This window comes from Petromyzon marinus, chromosome 4 (assembly GCF_048934315.1).
Source record: "Petromyzon marinus isolate PM22_M1 ecotype Great Lakes invasive population chromosome 4, UKy_Petmar_22M1.pri1.0, whole genome shotgun sequence".
Classification (NCBI taxonomy): domain Eukaryota; kingdom Metazoa; phylum Chordata; class Hyperoartia; order Petromyzontiformes; family Petromyzontidae; genus Petromyzon; species Petromyzon marinus.
Window position 1 is genome coordinate 1,734,326 of NC_133670.1, and position 22,336 is coordinate 1,756,661.

The 22,336-nt window shown below is 46.6% G+C and overlaps 1 protein-coding gene across 1 annotated transcript in view; it reads left to right on the forward strand.

The window, feature by feature from the left end:
* Positions 1–3,124: 3,124 nt before the first annotated feature.
* Positions 3,125–22,336, forward strand: part of LOC116938841 (uncharacterized) — a 275,758-nt gene continuing 256,546 nt past the window's right edge. The window contains exons 1-2 of the mRNA XM_076054538.1: positions 3,125–3,311; positions 12,756–12,814. Coding sequence (XP_075910653.1) covers positions 3,304–3,311; positions 12,756–12,814 — 67 coding nt within the window. The 5' untranslated portion in view covers positions 3,125–3,303. The remainder of the gene's footprint in view (positions 3,312–12,755; positions 12,815–22,336) is intronic.

Below are 22,336 nucleotides of genomic sequence, written 5' to 3' on the forward strand. Positions count from 1 at the left end.
ATGTGACGTCACATCAAAATGCGCAACTTTAAATAAATGCAGACAACACGTTGTACTTAATGAAATAGACTTTTTGATAAAAGTTTTCTCCTACAACATCAGAGTGCAGTGGCACCTTAAATACGCACTACAATGACAATAGTTTAAAGCGATTTAATTTTTTTTGGGGGGCGCAGGGCTTTGTGACGTCAAATTTGAGGAATGGTCTGACTTTTTGTGATGCCGTGTGACGAGGGGGGGGGGGGGGTCAAAAATCGTCCAAAATCGCGTGACGTCATTTATGGACGGCCCCTAAGCCTACTCGCTAATAGAACTTGCCCAAACAGTGCTTTTAGTTTTATATATTTAAAAAAATCGATTCTTACACATGCTGTCCGCGCAGTATGTATCGTGATCCTCAAGGATGTACAGTGAGGGAAAAAAGTATTTGATCCCTTGCTGATTTTGTACGTTTGCCAACTGACAAAGAAATTATCAGTCTATGATTTTATTGGTAGGTTTATTGGAACAGTGAGAGACAGAATAACAACAAAAAATCCTGAAAAACGCATGTCAAAAATGTAATAAATTGATTTGCATTTTAATGAGGGAACTAAGTATATGACCCCCTCTCAATCAGAAAGAGATCTGGTTCCCAGGTGTCTTTTATACAGGTAACGAGCTGAGATTAGGAGCACACTCTTAAAGGGAGTGCTCCTAATCTCAGCTTGTTACCTGTATAAAAGACACCTGTCCACAGAAGCAATCAATCAATCAAATTCCAAACTCTTCACCATCGCAAAGACCAAAGAGCTCTCCAAGGATGTCAGGGACAAGATTGTAGACCTACACGAGGCTGGAATGGGCTACAAGACCATTGCCAAGCAGCTTGGTGAGAAGGTGACAACAGTTGGTGCGATTATTCGCAAATGGAAGAAACTCAAAAGAACTGTCAATCTCCCTCGGCCTGGGGCTCCATGCAAGATCTCACCTCGTGGAGTTGCAATGATCATGAGAACGGTGAGGAATCAGCCCAGAACTACACGGGAGGATCTTGTCAATGATCTCAAGGCAGCTGGGACCATAGTCACCAAGAAAACAATTGGTAACACACTACGCCGTGAAGGACTAAAATCCTGCAGCGCCCACAAGGTCCCCCTGCTCAAGAAAACACATATACATGCCCGTCTGAAGTTTTCCAATGAACTTCTGAATGATTCAGAGGACAACTGGGTGAAAGTGTTGTGGTCAGATGAGACCAAAATGGAGAACTTTGGCATCAACTCAACTCGCCGTGTTTGGAGGAGGAATGCTGCCTATGACCTCAAGAACACCATCCCCACCGTCAAACATGGAGGTGGAAACATTATTATTTTGGGTTGTTTTTCTGCTAAGGGGACAAGACAACTTCACCGCATCAAAGGGACGATGGACGGGGCCATGTACCGTCAAATCTTGGGTCAGAAACCTCCTTCCCTCAGCCAGGGCATTGAAAATGGGTCGTAGATGGGTATTCCAGCATGGCAATGACCCACAACACACGGCCAAGGCAACAAAGGAGTGGCTCAAGAAGAAGCACATTAAGGTCCTGGAGTGGCCTAGCCAGTCTCCAGACCTTAATCCCATAGAAAATCTATGTAGGGAGCTGAAGGTTCGAGTTGCCAAACGTCAGCCTCGAAACCTTAATGACTTGAAGAAGATCCGCAAAGAGGAGTGGGACAAAATCCCTCCCGAGATGTGTGCAAACCTGGTGGCCAACTACAAGAACCGTCTGACCTCTGTGATTGCCAACAAGGGTTTTGCCACCAAGTACTGTCATGTTTTGCAGAGGGGTCAAATACTTATTTTCCTCATTAAAATGCCAATCAATGCATAACATTTTGATATGCGTTTTTCTCGATTTTTTTGTTGTTATTCTGTCTCTCACTGTTCAAATAAACCTACCATTAAAATTATAGACTGATCATTTCTTTAGCAGTGGGCAAACGTACAAAATCAGCAGGGGATCAAATACTTTTTTTCCTCACTGTATATTCAACATGAATGTAACCTGCAGGACAGTGGTTCTCAACATATTTTGCTAATCTACCCCCCTTGTTGAATTTTGTTTCAACCGAGCATCCCCTTGCCTGACCTAACATGGTTCTGAGAAATAAATGTATGAATAATGAACATCAATATTTTAACCAATTCTTCATTTTGTGAGGTATCCTAGCGAGCTAGTAACTGCAAGGGAATACAACAAAATATACGATCTGCATGCGTGACATAATTTATTAGCGCTTGCTGGCAACTCTTGGAAACCGCATTGTTAGCGTTCAACGAGTTTAGGTTACCATATGGATTTAAATCTTATTCTAGCTATTATATATTGGCAGATTCATACGTGATTATTCACCAATGACTCTCGCGTATGATATAATGTCACACATTTATAAATCACCTCACGGTACCCCCTTGGGACATTGCCCATTATCCCGAGGGTTCCGCGTACTCCCGGCTAAGAGCCACTGCATGCCACGTGTCCTCGTGACGCCTCTGCTGACGCGTATCGTCGTGTGTGCGTGTCCACTGCGCGCCGTTAGGGGGAGCGATTCCCGTTCAGGGCCAACGTCAATGACGATTATCTGAACCGGTTTCCGGCCCTCACCTAGCTAGGCTCAGTCTCAAATGAGTACCTGGTGCGGTGTATGAACATCGGCACAAAGGAGACAATAATCGCCGAGCGTGGCGCTGGCCACCCACCCCCTCGTCTGCTATTCCAGCTTTCATAGGTGCTACTCGCTAACAGCACTTGCCCCAACCGTCTGTTAAGGCTATACGGGGGATCTTTGTCTTTCTCCTGCGCGCCACACAGCACTGGGGCGCAGTGGACAGCGACTCCAGCCCCCCGCCCACGTGCCTAAGCCCCGCCCCAAAACATTGAGCCCAGCCTACGCCTGAGACTACCCCGCCCACTCACCACCCTGCCCCGCCCACTCCTCCACGTGCTCCGCCCACTCATCACCTTGCCCCGCACACTACCCCCGTGTGCCTCGCCCACTTCGTCCCCCCCCGCTCTGCTCCCAGACCCCAGTGGCCCCTCCCAGTTATAACCCCCGCCCCTAGCCCCGCCTTCTTTAGATCAGTGCCCGGCCCCGCCCCCCTGCGCCCAACATGCGAACGCGCGGCTGGGAGAGAGCGGCAGCGGAGTCGCCGTCAACTTGTGGAAGAGGTGGAAGGGTTCCTGCTCCCTGCGCTCCACGTGGAGACTCGGACTCTCCCTTCCCTCGCTCTGTCGCTCTCTCGTGCCCGGGGGAGAGGGGGTGACACGGAGCGGGCAGCATGGCCAGGTGAGCGGCGGGGGTTGGTGGCTGGGGCGAGAGATTGAGTGGCCGTGAGTGAATGAATGGGGAGGGTGAGTGGAGGAGAGATTGAGTGGCCGTGAGTGAATAAATGAATGGGGATATGAGGTGCGTGGGGTAGGCAGGATAGGTGAGCAAGTTGGATACTGCCCTGTAGACTGGGAGGTAGAGATGATTGGTCTTGGTTGGAGATGAGAGTGGATGGGCGCTTCGGCTGTGAGGCGGGGAGTTGATGAGTGAGTTGGTGAGTGGATAGTGAGGTGAGCCGAGAGATAGATGGGGAGTTGAGTAGAGAGGTGAACGGGGAGATGAGTGAAGAGTTGGGTTCAGTGCTGAGTCGGCTGAGTATAGAGGTTAGTGTCGAGATGAGTGTGGTAAGTGAAATGTGAATGAGTGGAGGATGGAGTTGCTGGATGGGTGTGGTGTGTGGCGAGGGTGCGGTGTGGTGAGAGGGGTGTCCAGCCGGGTGATTGTGAACGGTCCGTTCATTTTGAAGTTTAAGCCGGAGTTCGTGGTGTTCATACCAGTGGCACAAGCTAGCGTCACACAGATATGTTCCGTAATGACTTGCCGTTATTGCATTGCATACATGAGGGCGTCACGGTGGCGAGATGTTAACTACCTCGCCAGGTATGAGAAGGTCTTGGGTTCGATCTCGACCCCGATGCCTGCTGTATGTATATTTGGAGTTCTCCCCGTGTCTACAGAACTCTCCCCGTCTCTACAGAACTCTCCCCGTCTCTACAGAACTCTCCCCGTTTCTACAGAACTCTCCCCGTTTCTACAGAACTCTCCCCGTCTCTACAGAACTCTCCCCGTCTCTACAGTACTTTCCCTGTGGCCGTGAATAATTTTTATTCGGGTCCTCCGGGTTTTCCCTTCGTAATTTAGAATCAACATGCATTTAGAGTATTTGGCTGATATAAAATTCCACGTGATAAGCCACTTTGTTGAGCTATCATTTGTTGCCAGGTAGCTTCTGAAAAGCTCAGTGTTAAAATAAAATGTTTTAAAAAATAGTACTGTAGTATATTATGAAATCCTTGCAAAAAATGTTTGCCAACACCAGCTACGCGTGGATGGAAATACCTACGCTCTGCACACATGTGCGGGCATATATGTTTTTTTCTGTACTTGACCAGATTGGTTCACTAAATTGTGGTTGCAATGCTTCCTTAACTGAGCTTGGGAGTGTGCATTGCCCTGCTTATCTGGGGAGTGTGAAGGCGAGTGGGCAGGGAAGTGGGCAGGGAAGTGGGCAGGGAAGTGGGCAGGGAAGTGGGCAGGCGAGTGGCAGGCGAGTGGCAGGGGCGTGGGCAGAGGCGTGGGCAGGGGCGTGGGCAGGGGCGTGGGCAGGGGCGTGGGCAGGGAGTCGGCAAGGGAGTAGGCAGGGGCGTGGGCAGGTGAGTTGCCAGGCGAGTTGCCAGGCGAGTGGGCAGGGTTAGTGGGCAGGGTTAGTGGGCAGGGGAGTGGGCAGCGGAACGGGCAGGGGTGTGGGCTGGTAAGTGGATAGGGGAGTGGGTAGGGGCAGGAGTACATGCGATTGATCTCTCTGTTTTTCACACTCTAAGTTATATAAATGGGTTTTTGTTGTATGTGATGCGTTCTTTTAGCCTTGTATTTTTGTCCTAGTTGTACCGTTTTGATGCACGACTTTTCCATTCGGAACTTGACCGTGTACAGTTGTTTTTGGATGGATTTGTTCGTGTTGTTTTTTTGCTGGAACCAGGTTTCCATGGTGTAACCAGGTCCTCATAAAAATTAGCATCTATTGCCCAATGGGTTTTACCTCTGCCAATATAAATCTAATAAAACCTAGGCGATTGGGCAAGGGAGTGGGCAGGGGGAGTGGGCAAGTGAGTGGGCAGGGGACTGGGTAAGTGAGTGGGCAGGGGAGTGGGGAGGGGAGCGCGTACGGGGATGAGCAGGTGAGTGGACAGGGGAGTAGGCATGTGAGTGGGCAGGCGAACGGGCTGGTTAGTGGGTACGAGAGTGAGCAGGTGAGTGGGTAAGGGAGTGGACAGTGGAGTGGGAAGGAGAGTGAGCAGTCATTGTGGTGGGTGTTTTTTTTCCAGCTCGGCCTTCTTCCTGGGCAGCACGAGCAATGACTGAGGTTGAGCTTGTGGGCCTCATTGTCCCTGAACCCAGACCAGTGGCTGTTGGCAGTCACATAATGTGTGAAGATTTCCCATAGTTTCCTACCCAGGTCAGTGTAAAGTATATTTAGACCAAAATAATTGTACTGAAGGATGCATTTCACTTGGGGAGTGGGCGGAACAATAGTTAGCATACTGTTTTATTAACCTGTTGACCTGATTTAAATTCCCGACCATTGCTAATGTAATTGGCGAGCAATATTTGAATCAGTGCTTCCCCCCCCCCCCCCGCCCGCCTCTTCACCAACCTGCATTGACCAGCATGGTGAAGTATGAACAAACAATCCCCATGCTCAATACTGCATGAAGAGGCCTTCATCCAGCAGTTGATTGGCACAAGGATGTAAGGAATTACAATTTGTTTTATATATCACTTGTCATTTTGTAATTTATCAATCCAATCATTCTACGTGAGTCTTAACACTTTTCGATGGCTGGTTATTTCGTTCTAATACCTGGGGCGGCAAACCAAGGTGATATATTAGGGGTATATACCCGTCAGCCCTTTTCGCAGACAGAACTTTGTCAAAACATGAAACAAATGTAATCTATTTGGTTGGTTTGCTACAATTTGTTAACACCTGGTTTAACATAAATGGTCTAGGCAGGTCTGTTGCACCAAAGTAGTTTCCTTTCTGCAAACAGGGCTTTGAGTTTTGTGTGAATGTCATAAACATTGAAAATGGTATCTCTTTTATTGTCTACACAAACACAATGACCCCACTAAAGATGGTGTCACATTCGGTGACATCGGTTTGTGGTCTAGCCCATGGACTGTGGCCTGAGTTCTTCATTTGATTCGGAGCAGCAAACGCGACATTAGAGTACGATGAGGTTTCACGAACGTTTTGTGCTTCCTGTTTCCTGGCAGATTGATCTACCTCAAAGTGTGCGTGTCGTGCTTCCTGGGCGGACAGTGTAGCAAACAGCTCTCACCCTTTGCTTGTGATGCTCAGATATCTGTTTCTCCTTTTCCAATTTTCTGCAAGAGTCCTATCACTCTCATGCTGTGTTGTCGCATACGACAGTATCTAGGCTGAAGTGTATGATGCATTGAAAACACATGACAAGAATGGCATGCATATAATGGACTTTTCCCTTTATACACCGAGAGGATATTAATTTCACATTCATCCCGCCCCCTATGTAAATGTGTGGGAGGATTGAGTAGTCCAGAATTGAGCCCATAATGTAGTGTACTGTGTATACACATGCTTCTGTTATGAGTAATTGCTAATGCAAGTAAGCTTATTATGCAATGATCCCTAACAAAGCACCACAGTTTTAAATCATCAGAGAGCGACCCTTTGTAATGCACGCTCACTGACCGCATGGGCGACCCTGCTCACATTGACAAATCGTGCTTTGTCACTTGTCTCACCTATGGAACTACGCATCCACTCTCCCAAATGCCGCTCGTCAGTGTCGAGATCAAGGGGTAAGGCCACGGCCATGTGTTCAAGATGATCGCACCAATTCTGACCCTTCGGTACAGAGTCTCCATTGTCGTCCCTTGGGTCTCCCCTCGCGAGAGACATCCGTGTCAGTGCGCTGTGTCACCTGGTCACGGATGAGGTTCACGTGTGAGACCTGGCGTTGGACCACATGTCCAACCATCGCTAGGCCACGTCGATGCGGGACAGCCTGCGGTGCCCGCGGTCCCCGCGCGTGTCGGGGCGAGGCGAAGCGTGGCGCCGTTGTTCCCGGTGTGAGCGTGCGAGCCCCATGCGGTGCGTGCATCAGACGAGTTCGCAACGGAGGATTTTTCAGGCATGGAACCAGGGACTCCCCCCAAATCCCCCCCACCACCCTCATCCCCTCAACCCCCTCGCCCGTCCGGTTCTCCATCCCCGAGTGTCTGCCACGATTCAGGGCCGCAATGCAATTTAATGATCGACACTTATTTGGTGTAATTTCTATCTTGGCGTGTGTTGTTTACCATTATTTTCTGTCTCGCTTGTGTGCTGTTTGCGAGTTATTCGACTTAAAGTAACATTGTCGTCTATTTGCCCGAATCCAAAATACAGTTATCTCTCGATTTCTTAAATCTAAATGGCTTTGCCCATTAATTTAATAATACAAATTAGGGATGTGATTCAGTAATTCCAACTCTACTCCTAACATAAAAAATATACACCAATATCACTGTTCACAATATAAAAATAATAGTCATAAAGAAGAAATATTAAAGCGATTGAATAATAGTTAATGAAAAATTACACAAATTTACCTTTTCAGTGAACTCACCAAAAGATGTGATGCATGTTGGAATGCCTGTAAAGGTGATGTGGAGGCGTCACTGTTGCATTGCAAGGGCACCGTGACGCTGTCGCGGCCTCCCGGGTAGCTTCTTGTTTGATGATCTCTAGGCGCGTGACCGCAGTGAAATTTCTTTAACACGGAAATTGGATTTCGTTTGTCAAAAAGTGTCCATAATTTGTCCATTTCGCGAATGCGAAATTTCGTAAACCGGACGTTCGTAAATCGAAGGATACCTGTAGTTGATTCTCACATGACGCACAATCCGTTGCATGTATCCTGAGTGTAAGAATTTATTTGGAATCATTAACCATTTTATCGTTGCATGCCGGTCACTTTCATAACGGCACCCATGACCTCACCGTCAGAAACGAACCACCAGATTACCGCACACAAGAAATATTCAACGTGGCCCAGCTCCCGTATGGAATTTGACCCAAGCGTGTGTGTCACGAGCGACCGGGCTTGGTAAAGCTGTGCATCACGGGGAATCCCAATGCCGAGTGCTTACTGTGAATGAAACATTCGTGTAAATTATATTTTATTCAACTTGTTGTTTACCCAGGAAAGTGTCAAGAAGTCACCAGTGACTTGTTCAGGAGGGTTTTTGCCATGTTTTCGCAGTGGAGTGCAATGTTGCTGCTGCGCAATCACAATTGATTTACTTGCAAAGTAATATTTTGCCAGAACCAGTTTTATAGTGTGGGGGGGGGGGGGGGGTTTAGCTGTGGTAGGAAATGAAAAACGTGATTGTAATTTCTAATTATATCGAAAGCAGAAGAGGATGCGTTGTATTGTACACAGTAACGGTGATGAAGCGGGACACGTATTGAACCGGTTTAATTTTTGTAAATGTTGAAAATTACGATTTTCTTTTCGAATAAAATCTCCTCAAAACCTCGTAACGGTGCCGTGTTTGATTCGGTCGTTGCCACGTTGCCCACGACGGCTCACAAGGCCCTCACAGCGTTCGCAGCGACCGTCCTCACGTCCTCATTCAATAATGTCAGATGCAGAGAATACAAATCTGTGAAGGAATGGACACAAATCTCTGGGTTTTATTTAAATTATGCAAAACTCTCGAAAATTACAAACACAGTGCTGTACCATATATGCACCAATATCACGAAAGTTACAAATCTAAGAGTGCTGTAGCATTTTATCATCTGGCCAGCCAAGAATCAAGGCATTGTTAACAACATTTCTCTTAATCTTGGCCAAAACGCCTGAAAATACTAACTTTTCAAATGTAACTGTGAATCTAAAACAAACCTCTTTCAAGACCACCCCTTTGATTGTCTCTCATATTTTTTGTTTGCGTTTAAAGTTCATCAGCGAAGCGTCTGGGCGAAGAGGTGAAACCTCTGATCTGGTATCGCCGCACTCATTGCATACCATGCCTGGTGGTGCGTGTGGTACAGCCTGTGTAGATGAAAGGACCCCGTGGGAAAGCGGTCGTATGTATTAACTCAGATGCGACTGACATTAATTGAAATGATGAAAAGTTTCCGGTTCATTGGAAGCGTGGAGTTAAATCAATGGGATATATATTTTTTAATGAAATAACCTGCACGTCGCTGTAATGGAAAATTATGCTTTTACAAATTGGCGAATGCTGGAGTGTGAGTTTGCTGGCACATGAGTGTAGATTATCGGATGCATTTTCTTAACAAAATACTCATGCAAACCATTCCTGTGTATAACAGAATGAATAGTCATGCATATTGGCCTCAATATACAATAATGGGACGGTCTATATGATGCGCATTTGTAAACAATTTGAATAATGACATAGATTAGCGAACAGCAAAGATGCATCAATGTGTAAACGTACTTCTATTATAAACGCCCGGCGTTCCATTTGTCCCGTCAACTAAATTATAAGAGCCTTTCAGAAGGGCCGATTCAAAAAGTGAAATAAAGTGGACCCCGCCCATAGATGTGGGGGTAAAAAGTTGATCCAACGGGTTTACAACAATTTTCGACCCCCCCCCCCAAAAGTATTTCTACATACAATATAGAAAGTAGTATCTGCACACATTTGGGGGGGGGGGTGGCGGGGGAAGAGGACATCAGTGGGGGCGATGGGCGAGGTGCGAAGTGCCTAGAAGCCCTCCACGGGAGCTAGAATAAGGCGGCCACAGGTCACCGAAATTCTAGTTTATAAAATCTTCTCGGTGTGAAATGAGAATCTGCAAAGAATGATTGATCGATAACATGAAAATGTGACCGTGACTTGGGCGCTGTATTTACCTATAATAATGATACATTTACATGTATTAATTGCAAGTAGCTTCTTGCAATGTCACTCTTTTGTCCATCGACTGCTGGATGAAGGCCTCCCCATCCCATGTCCGTCATGGGGCTTATTGGGCCCACACTTCACCACGCTGGTGAATGTTTGGAGGAGGTGGAAAGGACGCGTTTAGATATCGCTCGCCACTAACTTGAGCCGTGGCCAGGAATTGAACTCGGCGCGCTGTGCTCTTGACGCCGTGCTCTAACCACTGCGGCCACGCCGCATTCCAATCTCATAGCTTGGCGTGGAGTCTCTTTAAACAGCCACAAACGTTTGTTGGAGATATTGTCCACACGTTATAGAGCAGTGGTGCTTAGCCTTTACTGTTGTAGATATTGTCCACACGTTATAGAGCAGTGGTGCTTAGCCTTTACTGTTGGAGATATTGTCCACACGTTATAGAGCAGTGGTGCTTAGCCTTTACTGTTGTAGATATTGTCCACACGTTATAGAGCAGTGGTGCTTAGCCTTTACTGTTGTAGATATTGTCCACACGTTATAGAGCAGTGGTGCTTAGCCTTTACTGTTGTAGATATTGTCCACACGTTATAGAGCAGTGGTGCTTAGCCTTTACTGTTGGAGATATTGTCCACACGTTATAGAGCAGTGCTGCTTAGCCTTTACTGCACCACTTTGGTTCTTCAATCGTTAAAAAAGTATAACCTTAATAAACACATATGTTTTATTAAACAAAGTAGTTGTACGTACGTGCCCATGCTTGATTTGTGCTTTTTATTATTTACCTTCTGAAAAAATATGGCCATGTCTCGCACCCTCAGGAAGGGCATCTCGCACCCCCAGGGGGTGCGTGCACCCCCAGTTAAGAAGAGCCACTGCTGTAGTGTGAGTGTCTGTGTCTGTGGAGGGCTTTTGATTGGGAGGACCTTTGCACGGTTTCTGCCGGGAGGGTGGGGGGGGGCTTGTCCTCATCAGTGGTGCCTGGACCCCTGGCAGGGTGTCGAATGCTTCTTCATGGAATGTTCTCTTTTCACATTGATTGAGAACTGTGCAGCCGAAGTGATTCTGAAGGAATTCCAATATGTACGTATGTATGGCTGGCTGAAGGAATCCTGGGAGTATGTTAGTTTAATGGCCATAGTAAAATGCTGCTGCTTTTACTGTTGGGGACTGCAGAGCTCAACTTGAGAGTAATTGATTGGTCTGGTCTTTGTCTTGCAGAGGAGCCTTCCATGTTCTTTATAGCAATGCGTTAGTGTTGGCTGTCGTTATGGGGCGGCAGGGTCGCGCAGTGGCAACACTCATGCCTCACGGCAAGAAGGGCCTGTGTTCGATTCCTGATTTTAGTGCCTTTCTGTGTAGAATGTCTACATTTTCCCACCGTTCTGCATGACTTTCCTCGAGTATTCTCTGATTTCCTCCCGTTGATAAAACAGCAACACAGTGTAGATGGCATTGGCCAAAATCCAGAAAAGCCTCACCGAGTTTTGAGACTTTTTCAGGAGGGTCCTGTCAGGTTTTCACAGGTAATTTTTCAACACTGGGATTGTTTTTGGCCATTACCAGTCAGTTGTTGTTTTTTTACGAGGAAAAAACTGGAGAACTCGCAGTAATCCCATGTAGAAGAGAACATACACACTTGTCACCCGAGTCAGAAATCAAACCCAGGCCCTACTTGCTGAGACACGAGGGTCGCGACCACTGCGCCACCCTGGGATGAGTACAACATTGTTGGTGCTGCGGTTTCTCAATGAGTTATACATATATATGGGGTATTTTCCAGTCTAGACAGCTGTCAGGAACAGAAGAGAGGGAAAGCTGCAGAGACAAAAGAGTGAACATGCATGCGTGCACAATTTATAGTGTTCGGCGGTGGAACATTTATTCACTGCAAACGTAAACAGCAGGCCCCGATGTTATTCCAGCTATGTCCCAGAAGCACACAAAAAAACTTCCAGAGATAATACATCACCTATGTCCTTGGGTCAATAAACATGCTCCCTTGAATAAAATACACAGTCCTTGCCACGTTAGGTACAAGCGCGTGATGAGAGAGGCTTCCAGGTTGAATGTTTACCGCGCGTGTAATGCGTTAAGATCGTGAGTGAAAGTGCCTGTTACGGAAATAATAGTTGTGCAGGGCTCGCCGCTGTGGTGTGTCCTTCGTAGCCCGTGTGACACTGCACACATGTCCCAGCTTTTATTTTGCAGAGAGAACCCATTGCAGTTTGTTTTTGATTCCTCTTGGTTTCAGCTGGCAGGTTCGATTTGTTGTTACTGTTGAGTGTAGTGTGTTACTGCTTTCCTATGCCTTCAGGTTTTTTGGGCGTCTGAGTTTTTGGGTCTCTGTTTGAGTGTGTGTGGGTCTCTGTGTGAGTCTGCGGATCTCTGTATGAGTCTGTGTGACGATTATCTGAACCGCTCCTGGGCCTCCCCTAGTCCGACTCAGCCTAAAATGGGTACCCGGTGCGGTGTGTAAACATGAGCACTGGGAAGACAATGGCTGTCAGGCGTGGTGCTGCCTCATGTACCTTCACAGGTGCTCGCAAAAATGATGTCAAGGCTATGAGAGGTATATTCTGTGTTTGTATGGGGGATGCCTCTGGGATTTTCCCCATCGCTGCACGCAATGCTCGCACTCCAGGGAATTTCAACCCAATTGTCTCATATTCATTCGATTGGAGATTTCGAGCGCTGCTGTTGTGCTTTCTGCAGCAGACGCACGCAGGCTGACCGACTGCTGCCCGCTTGTCATTGCAGGTGGTTGCTGTTGCGGGTAGCGGTGCTGGCACTCGTGTCTACGGCTCGCACACAGCACAGTAAGTCTGCGCGAGCGGGGACAGGGTCTTTGCAGGATGCGGCTTCGTTTGTCGTCGAAGCCAAATTGCGGGGCGTCTCGCGCCACGTCATACGTTCATTGAAGCCGTCGCGTGCGCATCAAGTCGCCCTGAAGGACGGCGGCACGGCGGCGTCTGTGCGGAAGGTTTGACAAGGATCCCCACCGAGCCACTTGCGCGAGTTATCGAGGCATGAGATCAAAAACGTCGATCGTTAACGTTGCGCACATTTTAGGCGCGGCGATTTTGTTACGAACGATTCAACACGTGGGGACGTTTGCTGGTAAGCCGAATTCCCCCCCGTTCCCTTCTCAAAATGGATGTTTTTATTATTATTATTACTACTACTACACACTTTCTATTAACTCACTCTGTCTGTTGTTGTATCCTCAAATCTTGTAACTCATTTTGCACCCACTTCCCAATGTGGTATCGACTGCAAACTTGGTATACTTATGTCATACTGATGACAATACTATATTCTATCGTTACAAATTAAAAATATATATTTTAAAACAATATTTTTTATATGTTATGTTTCGGCTTGGGTCTAATTGTCCACGCTCAACTCACGTTGGCTGTAAGTCACCACGGCCCCCTTACGGTGCAAGCTTCGGGGCCACTTCCTGGAGTCGTGGAGTTCTGTCATTACTCGTACGGTACATTTCATTAAAGCGTGTTTTTAAAAAAGTTTTTTTTTAAAAATATGACTTATTTCAACGGTTTTACTTAAATTTTGATTTAAAGCTTTCGTGACTGCAGGGATTCATATTCTTGGTTCTTTCGGTAAAGTCACGTAGAAGGGAAACAAAAAAATATTTTTTTATTATTTTATTGTTTCCCTTCTACGTGGTCTTACTTAACTTGATTCCTGTGTCGTGGTCAAATCTTGTAATCAAAGTTTAGTCCACTTCCCGTTCTCCAATCAATTTTAATATTTTGCACACGTACTCAGATACGGTGACAATGCATGCCTGTATCAAAATGGGCATCAATGAATCAATTAATTCGCTACTTTAAAGCAATTGACATTTTGAATGGACGCCTTATTATATATTTGTGTAGGTAAAAAAACGCCGGGTCCCCTAAACTGTGGAATCGCCTGTTCCGTGTGACCTAGTAACGGAAGTAATCAATTACCGTATTTCAAGTAAGCGTCATTGACATACTTCGTCGACCGTGAGTTAAACGAAGTTGTTAATAAAACCGTTGCTGTAAAAAAAAAAAAAACACTTTTTTTGAAGTTTATTGTTCTTTCGGTAAAGTCACGTTGAAGGGAAATAATAAAATAATAAAATATATATTTAACGTGACTTTACCGAAAGAGCTAAGAATATGAATTACTGCAGTCACGAAAGCTTTAAATCAAAATTTGAGTTTATAGTTGTTGTTGATGGAACCTCGGCGTCGCGGCGAGGGTTACTTTCGGGTTCTGATCGTCGTCGTTGCCGTCCCGCAGGGGGGGGCTTTTCTTGACCTCCCGTACCTTTAAAAATGCCCACGCCGGGTGAGGCTCTACTCCTTGCGCCCGTGAGTGCCGGCAAAGTTACCGTGGCTCGTGGTGACACTGGCACGCCCGCGCTGCTGCCGCCGCCGCTTATTCAATATGCAAGGGAGAAACAGTTGTGTCAAAATGTGTTCATGATCAGCGATGAAAACGGTGGACTATGTGTTGTCTTTTTTAAGGGGGTACTTTTCGAATATTATTTAAGTGCCTGCATGTGGATGATACTCGTTTACTGTTGAATAGCTGCCGTGCTATTTGGCTCTGTGCTGTACTTGGGAAGGTGGCAACTATGAGCAGAGGTTCTGTGTGTTCAAGGCGATCGCAATACTGATTGTTACCATCGCCAGCGGTGCTTGAACACTCTGCTTCACAATCGCACCTCCGATTATTCCAGTTGGCTAAGTACGGTGGGAAAAAGAAGTTCAGAATCAGAATATGTATTTCTACTGGAGCAATCTGATGCGCTATAAAGCTCTTTTTCACAGATGTACAGTAGGGGCGGCTCAGACCTTAACAACAACAAGCAATACAGAAACATAGGAGTGCAAAGTATAGGAAAGGTAAAAAAAATCACTTATACAATGTATACAAATAAAACTAATCAATTATTTTTATCATTCCAGGCAAAGCTCAGTAAGCTATTAGCTTATTTTTCAGAAGCAACCTTGCCACAAATGATAGCTCAAAGAAGTGCCTTATTAAATGGAAATGTATAATAATCATCAGCATCATAACACTGGTGCGATGATAATTATGGTGACTTCATAGGGCTCACAGGAAGAAAGACTTCACGCAGCTACAGACAAAATGAACTCTGTAGCTCAGCAGAGTCTTCCTGCTTGCATAGAAACGGTGAGGTTCAGTGAGCTATATAGTTTTTTTTCAGAAGCGACCTGGCCACAAATGGTAGCCCAACGAAGTGGCTTATCACGTGTAAATTGATAGCAGCCAAATACTCTAAACGTGTGATGTTAATTCTAAACGTGGAGGGGAAAAACTGGAGGACCAGGAGAAACATCCACGCGACCAGGTTCACGGGTTCAGAACGGGCATGCCACCCTGGTTGTTATTCCTGTGGTGGGGCTTAATGTCAAATGCGTGCCGTCTGCTTCGCAGTGGACGCTAAAGATCCCATGACATCATTCGAAATGAGTAATAATAATTTGCATTTGCAAGGTGAATTTCATCTGTAGATCCCACCAATGCGCCGCCGCGTATGGAAAGCAGGAAATAAACAATTTGCAGGGTAAACGGCCAGAACTAGAGGGTAAAGGTCAGTTGAACGAAGTGAGTTTTCAAGACGGACTTCAATATAGCTAACGACTCTTATTGTCTTATTTGCAATGGCAAAGCATTGTTCCAAAGATTGGGAGCTGCACTTGCAAAAGCCCCATCACCCCAGGGAACAGAGCTTTGACCTTGGAGTCCTTAGAAGAAGGCCATCTGAAGATCTCATGGACCTCGCTGTCCACTGTGTGCTGGCATCGTGTTCCAGGTTTTCCAAATTCGAAAAAAATACCTGAAAATGTCTCAATTGGGATTGCACAGAGAGCAGCATCGCCTCCTGCTATGAAACTACTGCAGGTTGTCTGTGAAACGCAGTGGGGCCTTGGTGAGAGCCCTTGCTGACCTCTTCATAAACCATCATCACGCGGTCATCCTCGCAGCGGCGGCTTTTGGCTAGCCATCGAACAAAGTCGGTCACTGCATCGCACGCTTTCAGATGTGCTAGAACGCGCTCTACCTTCCGATATTAGGAAGCCACTGGAGCTATCCACTTTTAAATATAGATTGAAAACTCGTTTCTCAGAACTGATTTTTGTGTTTTTAGTTTGTTGTCCTTCCCCTGTACCTCCGATAAGCACGGTTGGCTACATACGGTGCGAAATAAGTTCAACGTACACACATAAGAACGGCGCAAATATAAAACGTTCTGAATTAATGTTTTTTTTTAAATTAAAAACTCCAAGCTCGGTAGCTCCAAATTTAACATGGAAATGAAGTGGCTCAGCGCTTCTAATCAGCCAAGGTTGTTGCTATACAGCTGCTTAGGGGGGCAGCCCGTTGGTGCTGCGAGTGGCAAGGGGCCTGGTCTGCCGCAGGCGACCCAATTAGGCGCTGCGCGTTCCCCACCAGCCCTTGCAGCCCCCATTTCAGCGACACATATTTACTGCGCTCCGTGATTTTTAACACATTTGCTTGTTGGAAATGTAACTTCCACGCATACCTGTTACGGGATGGGGAATTCGTTTGTTGAAAAGCACGAAGGGAGAGGAGAGGGGTCTTTGCCAAACGCGCTGATAATTTTTTTTATTTTATGAACGTCGCATGCGACGACTGCGTGCAGTCTAATGTGCGAACATATGTATGTTGAACTCCTTTTGCAACCATGCTAATTGAAGGTGCGGGGGAAGAACAACAAACTAAACACAAAAAAGCAGTTCTAAATAGGTGGTAGAGTGTGCTGAATGCCAAAAACCGCCTAGATTAAAATATTAAGTCTTTTTGAGAATCTAAGTTTACCTTCATACATGTGTTTTAGGGCAACAGTATTGGCATTATTCTCGTGATTAGCATTCTTTAAAAGTGATTAAAGACCCTGAAAATTAAGAGCCGTCTCAGGCGTGCGCCGGAAATTCCACAAATGTGACTTCGGGGATTGTGTCGCCGTGGGGCCGGCCGACTTCGCCGTGCGGTTTGGGTGGAGCTCTCATGACGTAAAACTCAGCAGTCGTTCAATACCTGACAGGGGTGGTGGGGGGCAATGAGAATGAATGAATGCATCACGGTGGCTAGGAGATGTTAACTACCTCGCCTGGTATACAGGAGGACGTGGCATCGATTCCGATCCTGATGCCTGCTCCCTGTGGTCGCGTGGATTTTTCTCCGGGTCCTCTGGTTTTTCCCTCCAAGTTTAGAATCAACATCACGTGTTTAGAGTGTTTGGCTGCTCTAAATTTGAACACGATGAGCCACTTTGTTGAGCTGTCATTTGTGGCCAAGTCAATTCTGAAAAAGAGCTACATAGCTCAGAGGGCCTTACCTGGTAAAATAAAAGTAGTTTAAAATTTGTATTTTAAATAGTTTTTATCGATCCTACGTGTTGTATATTGCGACCTCTATCACATAGCGGCGGCACAAGGTCACTCAAAACCTGGCTCTGCGATGGGCGCTAGTCTGACATTTTATGTATTTTGTATTTTCGTTTCGGGGGGGAATGGCGTGTGGGAGGAAACTTGAGTGTCCAGAAAAAAAATCCCTGCATGTGATTGGGATATCACTTGGACATCTGCAGAGTGGATTCAAGAATCAATTTGCAGTATCACTATCTCCTGGCCTCTCTGCGGGCTAAAGCTACAACCACCAGTATTCCCAGGTCGTCTCCCATCCAGATTAATCCGGTTTAACTCTCGAGATCTGACAAGGGTGGACGCATCCAATTTGACTTGGTCGTAAACTGAAGGAGAAGGTTTTGCTCTTTTGGAAACTTGGCCCCAACAGCAGCGTGCAACAGAGCAACAGAAATACTGCAGCACCGAAACACAGTCTCAATTTAGGACGGCATGCGTGTCTGACCTCGACTCATTCCTCGTGATTGATGCGCGGCCAACAGAGTGCACCACTCCAGCCTCCGCTCCAGACCTGCTTAACACATCCACAGCATTGCACACTCTGTGCCACGTTTCAACGAAGGTATGCAACTCCACGAGGTGAGATCTTGCACGGAGCCCCAGGCCGAGGGTAGATTGACAGTTCTTTTGTGCTTCTTCCATTTGCGAATAATTGCACCAACTGTTGTCACCTTCTCACCAAGCTGCTTGGCAATGGTCTTGTAGCCCATTCCAACCTTGTGTAGGTCTACAATCTTGTCCCTGACATCCTTGGAGAGCTCTTTGGTCTTGGCCATGGTGGAGAGTTTGGAATCTGATTGATTGATTGCTTCTGTGGACAGGTGTCTTTTATACATGTAACAAGCTGAGATTAGGAGCACTCCCTTTAAGAGTGTGCTCCTATTCTCAGCTCGGTACCTGTATAAAATACACCTGGGAGCCAGAAATCTTTCTGATTGAGAGGGGGTCAAATACTTATTTCCCTCATTAAAATGCCAATCAATTTATAACATTTTTGACATGCGTCTTTCTGGATTTTGTTGTTGTTATTCTGTCTCACTGTTCAAATAAACCTACCATTAAAATTATAGACTGCTCATTTCTTTGTCAGTGGGCAAACGTACAAAATCAGCAGGGGATCAAATACTTTTTTCCCTCACTGTATGATCTTATTGGTTCTGGGTAAAACATTCAAAGTGAAAGTTATCATTTGTAAAATGGATTACGATGCTCTAAAGGTCGCATTCTTTGACGTAATATATTTATGAATTCATTTCACTTTCAGTTGGAATTAATCATTCGAATGATAATTCAGCATTTAGTACGATTGGCACTTAATTTTTTACAGACGACATTAGTCTTCCAGTAGTAGGGGGCAGTGATTGCTATGTGTAATCCCAATTGAGTAATTTTACGGTCCACATTTTAAAAAACATTTTTTAGAAAAAATGTGGACCGTGATGCCAGCACGCGATGACCAACTCGTTTGGAATGACGTCGGGGGAGGGGGGGGGGCGGCACCCCATGCAATTAATATGCCCGCAGTGTTAACCCGGGCGGCCTGCCGGCATTCGAACCACGAACCACTGCAACAGCGCATGCACGCACGCATGCACGCTGAACTTCTTTTCGCACCGCCGTACGTGGCCAACCGCGCTGATCGGAGGTGCGGGGGAACGCGCTGCCCTCTCGTTGTCAACGCCGAATGGCCGTCGTGAGGGGCGGCGAGTGAGAGGGGCCCGCTCCCCTTCCCGCCGTCGGTGCGGCGGGAGGACAAAGCGGTCGAGGCAGGGGAAGAGCGGCCGCTCGAACAGCGCCCGCTTTGTGCTCGGAGCAGCGGCGAAACCGCCGAGCGGGTTTCGGACAGTTACGTGTTGTTGTTTTTTTTTGGTTTTGGTTTTTGCGCGTTAATTTTTTTCGTTTGGGGAAAAAAGGAAAAAGGCATCGTCAAATGTCGTAATGTTTGCTGTTTTAAAGCGTTAACTGCTTATGAGACCTCAACGTTGCAGTTAAAAGAGATGCAGCGGTGTTTAGCGCAGTGTGTACCGCATCCGTACGTGTGAATACACAGTGGGATCTATGAAGCTCAATGAAGACAGTTGCCTTTTGTACTAAAATAGTCTTGTTTGAATGTGGTATACAGTATCAGGGTTGACTGCACCCAGTATTTTAATGTCAAAGCTCATTACTCTGGATACAAAAGCAGGGGTTGAACAGTTCCGCATTGATTTATTTTCTTAAAATTCCAAATTAGGCGGCCTTTTGTAGTGTCCTTTTCGCACAGACTTCTGAAGACGCTTTGCTTGGCACACTTTTCCCCATTGTATCGTCGTCCGTCTTTAAAGGGCGGAGGGCCAACACGCATGCCAGGCTGGCTGTCATCGGGCACCGCGCGGTGGGGGGAACGTCCGTCTGTGTGTCGCCTGGACCACGTGCGAGGGAGAGGATCACCTCCATGTTTGGTGACTCGCCAGCGAGCAAACAATCGGCAGAAGCGGGCACGGTCCGTTGAGTTCACTTGACCCCGTAACTCCTTGCCGTGTGGCCCGGCCGTCGCGTGTTTGCGGACCGTGGAAGGATGCGAAAAATGCGCACCAGCCACAAAGAGAAATTATACCTGTAAATGACGAGCAGAAACGATTGTAACAGAATAATAGTGCGGGCTGGAAATGCGTGAGTTTCAAACAACACACAGAAATGTGTAGAAAGCACAAGGGCGTTGTGCCTACATGTCCACGAATGATAAATATAACTCAACCTTGGCAACACTTGGCGATGCTGCTACATGTAACCCAACTTGAGTATATATTTTTAAATAAAGCATTGCATCCCAATGCAGGTACATTTTCAGCATTGGGATGCTTGGTCAATAGACGTTACACTGTGTGTGTGTTTCTTTTAGCTGTGGGAGGAAACTGGAGAACCCAGAGGAATCCCATGCAGAGCAGGGAGAGAGAGAACATGCAAACTCTGCACAGAAATGAACCTGAGTTGGGTATTTCAAACCCAGGACCTTGTTGCTGTGAGGCGCGAGTGTTCACCACTGCGCCACCACTCCAAACGCAGTCTCGAGGTCTAAACTGCACGTGCGTGCGAAGTCGGTCAATCTTTATTTAACGTTCCAATATCGCCCTCAATAGCGTGGGCATCGGTGCACATTACAGCGGAACGGGAATGGTACAGGGGGCACAGCGGTACAGGAATGAAAAAGAATAGACCCGTCACGCCCTCAGCGGCTAACCCCGATTGAGCAGAGTAAATTGCAACCGTGCGCAGAATGAAGTGCAACTGTGCGCAACGAATCGCGTAAGAAAGTTAAGTAGTAAATAAAAATAAATGAAAAGTAAAGCGATGGATTTTTTTGTGATTTTATGTCTGAATAGGTGTGTGTCTTGCACAGAACTGCAGGGATGACGAAGGTTGGCTGCAGATGAGGGGTTATCTTACGCCCCAGGTATGACTTGAGACAGGATGGCGAACAGTATATTTTGGCACAGCTTTTTACTTTCCAGCCACAACAGCATTTTGAAGCGTGCCGATCAAAAATTGTCATAGTCATCGCCTGGGAATTCAATTTTTGTTTATTCTGAAACGATTGCCAAAACCTGTATAATGGAACCGCCGCTTGTATTTTCCACTGTGATGCCCATGTAGGCGGGCGGGTGGGTGGCCTTGCAAGGCAACAGAGCCCTCGCCTGTCACCGGCCGCCGCGTGTATCCCATGGAAAATCTCGGCCGGATTGCGCTTGTTCAAAGAGAACTCGCGCCGCAATCTCCGTCGCCAAGCGATGCGTTCGGAGGCTAGAGGATAGGGGCGCGCAGGAATGAGCCTAGTGTCAAGTGCGCGTGCGCCGTTCTCATTCGTGGCGGGCGAAACAAGCGAGCGCAACGCCGCCAGCCCGGCTGTGGCTCATCCCGGCTTGCGTGGTGAGGAGGAGGGGGGGGGGGTCCCAAGAGTTGCAGGGTTCAGGTGCAGGGGCCCCCCACTCAGTGGCCCGGATGCGGGCGGCAGGTGGAGCCAAGAGTTTGTCGCGTCGAGTGAACGCCGCTTCGTCGCTCCCGTGCTGGCTGTAACGAAGGTGACCCCCTACCCCCCATCGTCCCTGAAGGAGCCACTCTTACCACAACGTGGACCACACCCCTCCTCCTCCTCTGACAGCCGCGCAGCTTCACTGCGCTGCGACGCAGTGACCCATGGTTTATATTTAAGGAGGCGACGTTTCGGGCAATGTTCCTTCTGGTCGTTTTTTTGTGCCGTGAAGGAGCGCAATTTGACGAAACGTCGCCACCGTTATAATTCATTCCTTTTTGGGCTACGATGTTAATGATGATGATGCCTGTTTTGAGCGTTATGTTATTTGTGTTTGCTGTGCACCCCTGGTAACACGGTATCACCAATATCATTTGTTCACACTTTACACGTTTTCCATTTGGTATTGGTTATGGGAAAACATGTTCATATCTGGTCTCAGTGCGCATATTTGGTAGTTCTAAAATCTACATGTGTGTGTGAAACCCAGCCGCAGTAGTTCCAATGTTCTGGGAAAGCAGGTGGCTGTCTACTTGGGCTGAATGATTAATCGATTTCAAATCGAAATTGCTATTTGAAACAATGCGATTAGCAAATCGCAAAGGTTGCGATTTTTTGCGATTTGAAAAGTCCTATTTCTTTCTTATTGGAATTGTGTTATTTTTTTATTATTATTCTAACTTTAGTTATTTAACTTAACAATTGTTATATTTTATTGTTCGATTTCAATACAATTTTTTTAATAAATACATGTTGGAAGCAATTCATATTTTTTTAAGTTCTCATTCTTGCATGAGAATATATAGAGCAGTTAATATTTTGATGGTATCATGTGGTAATGCTCCATCACGTGTTTT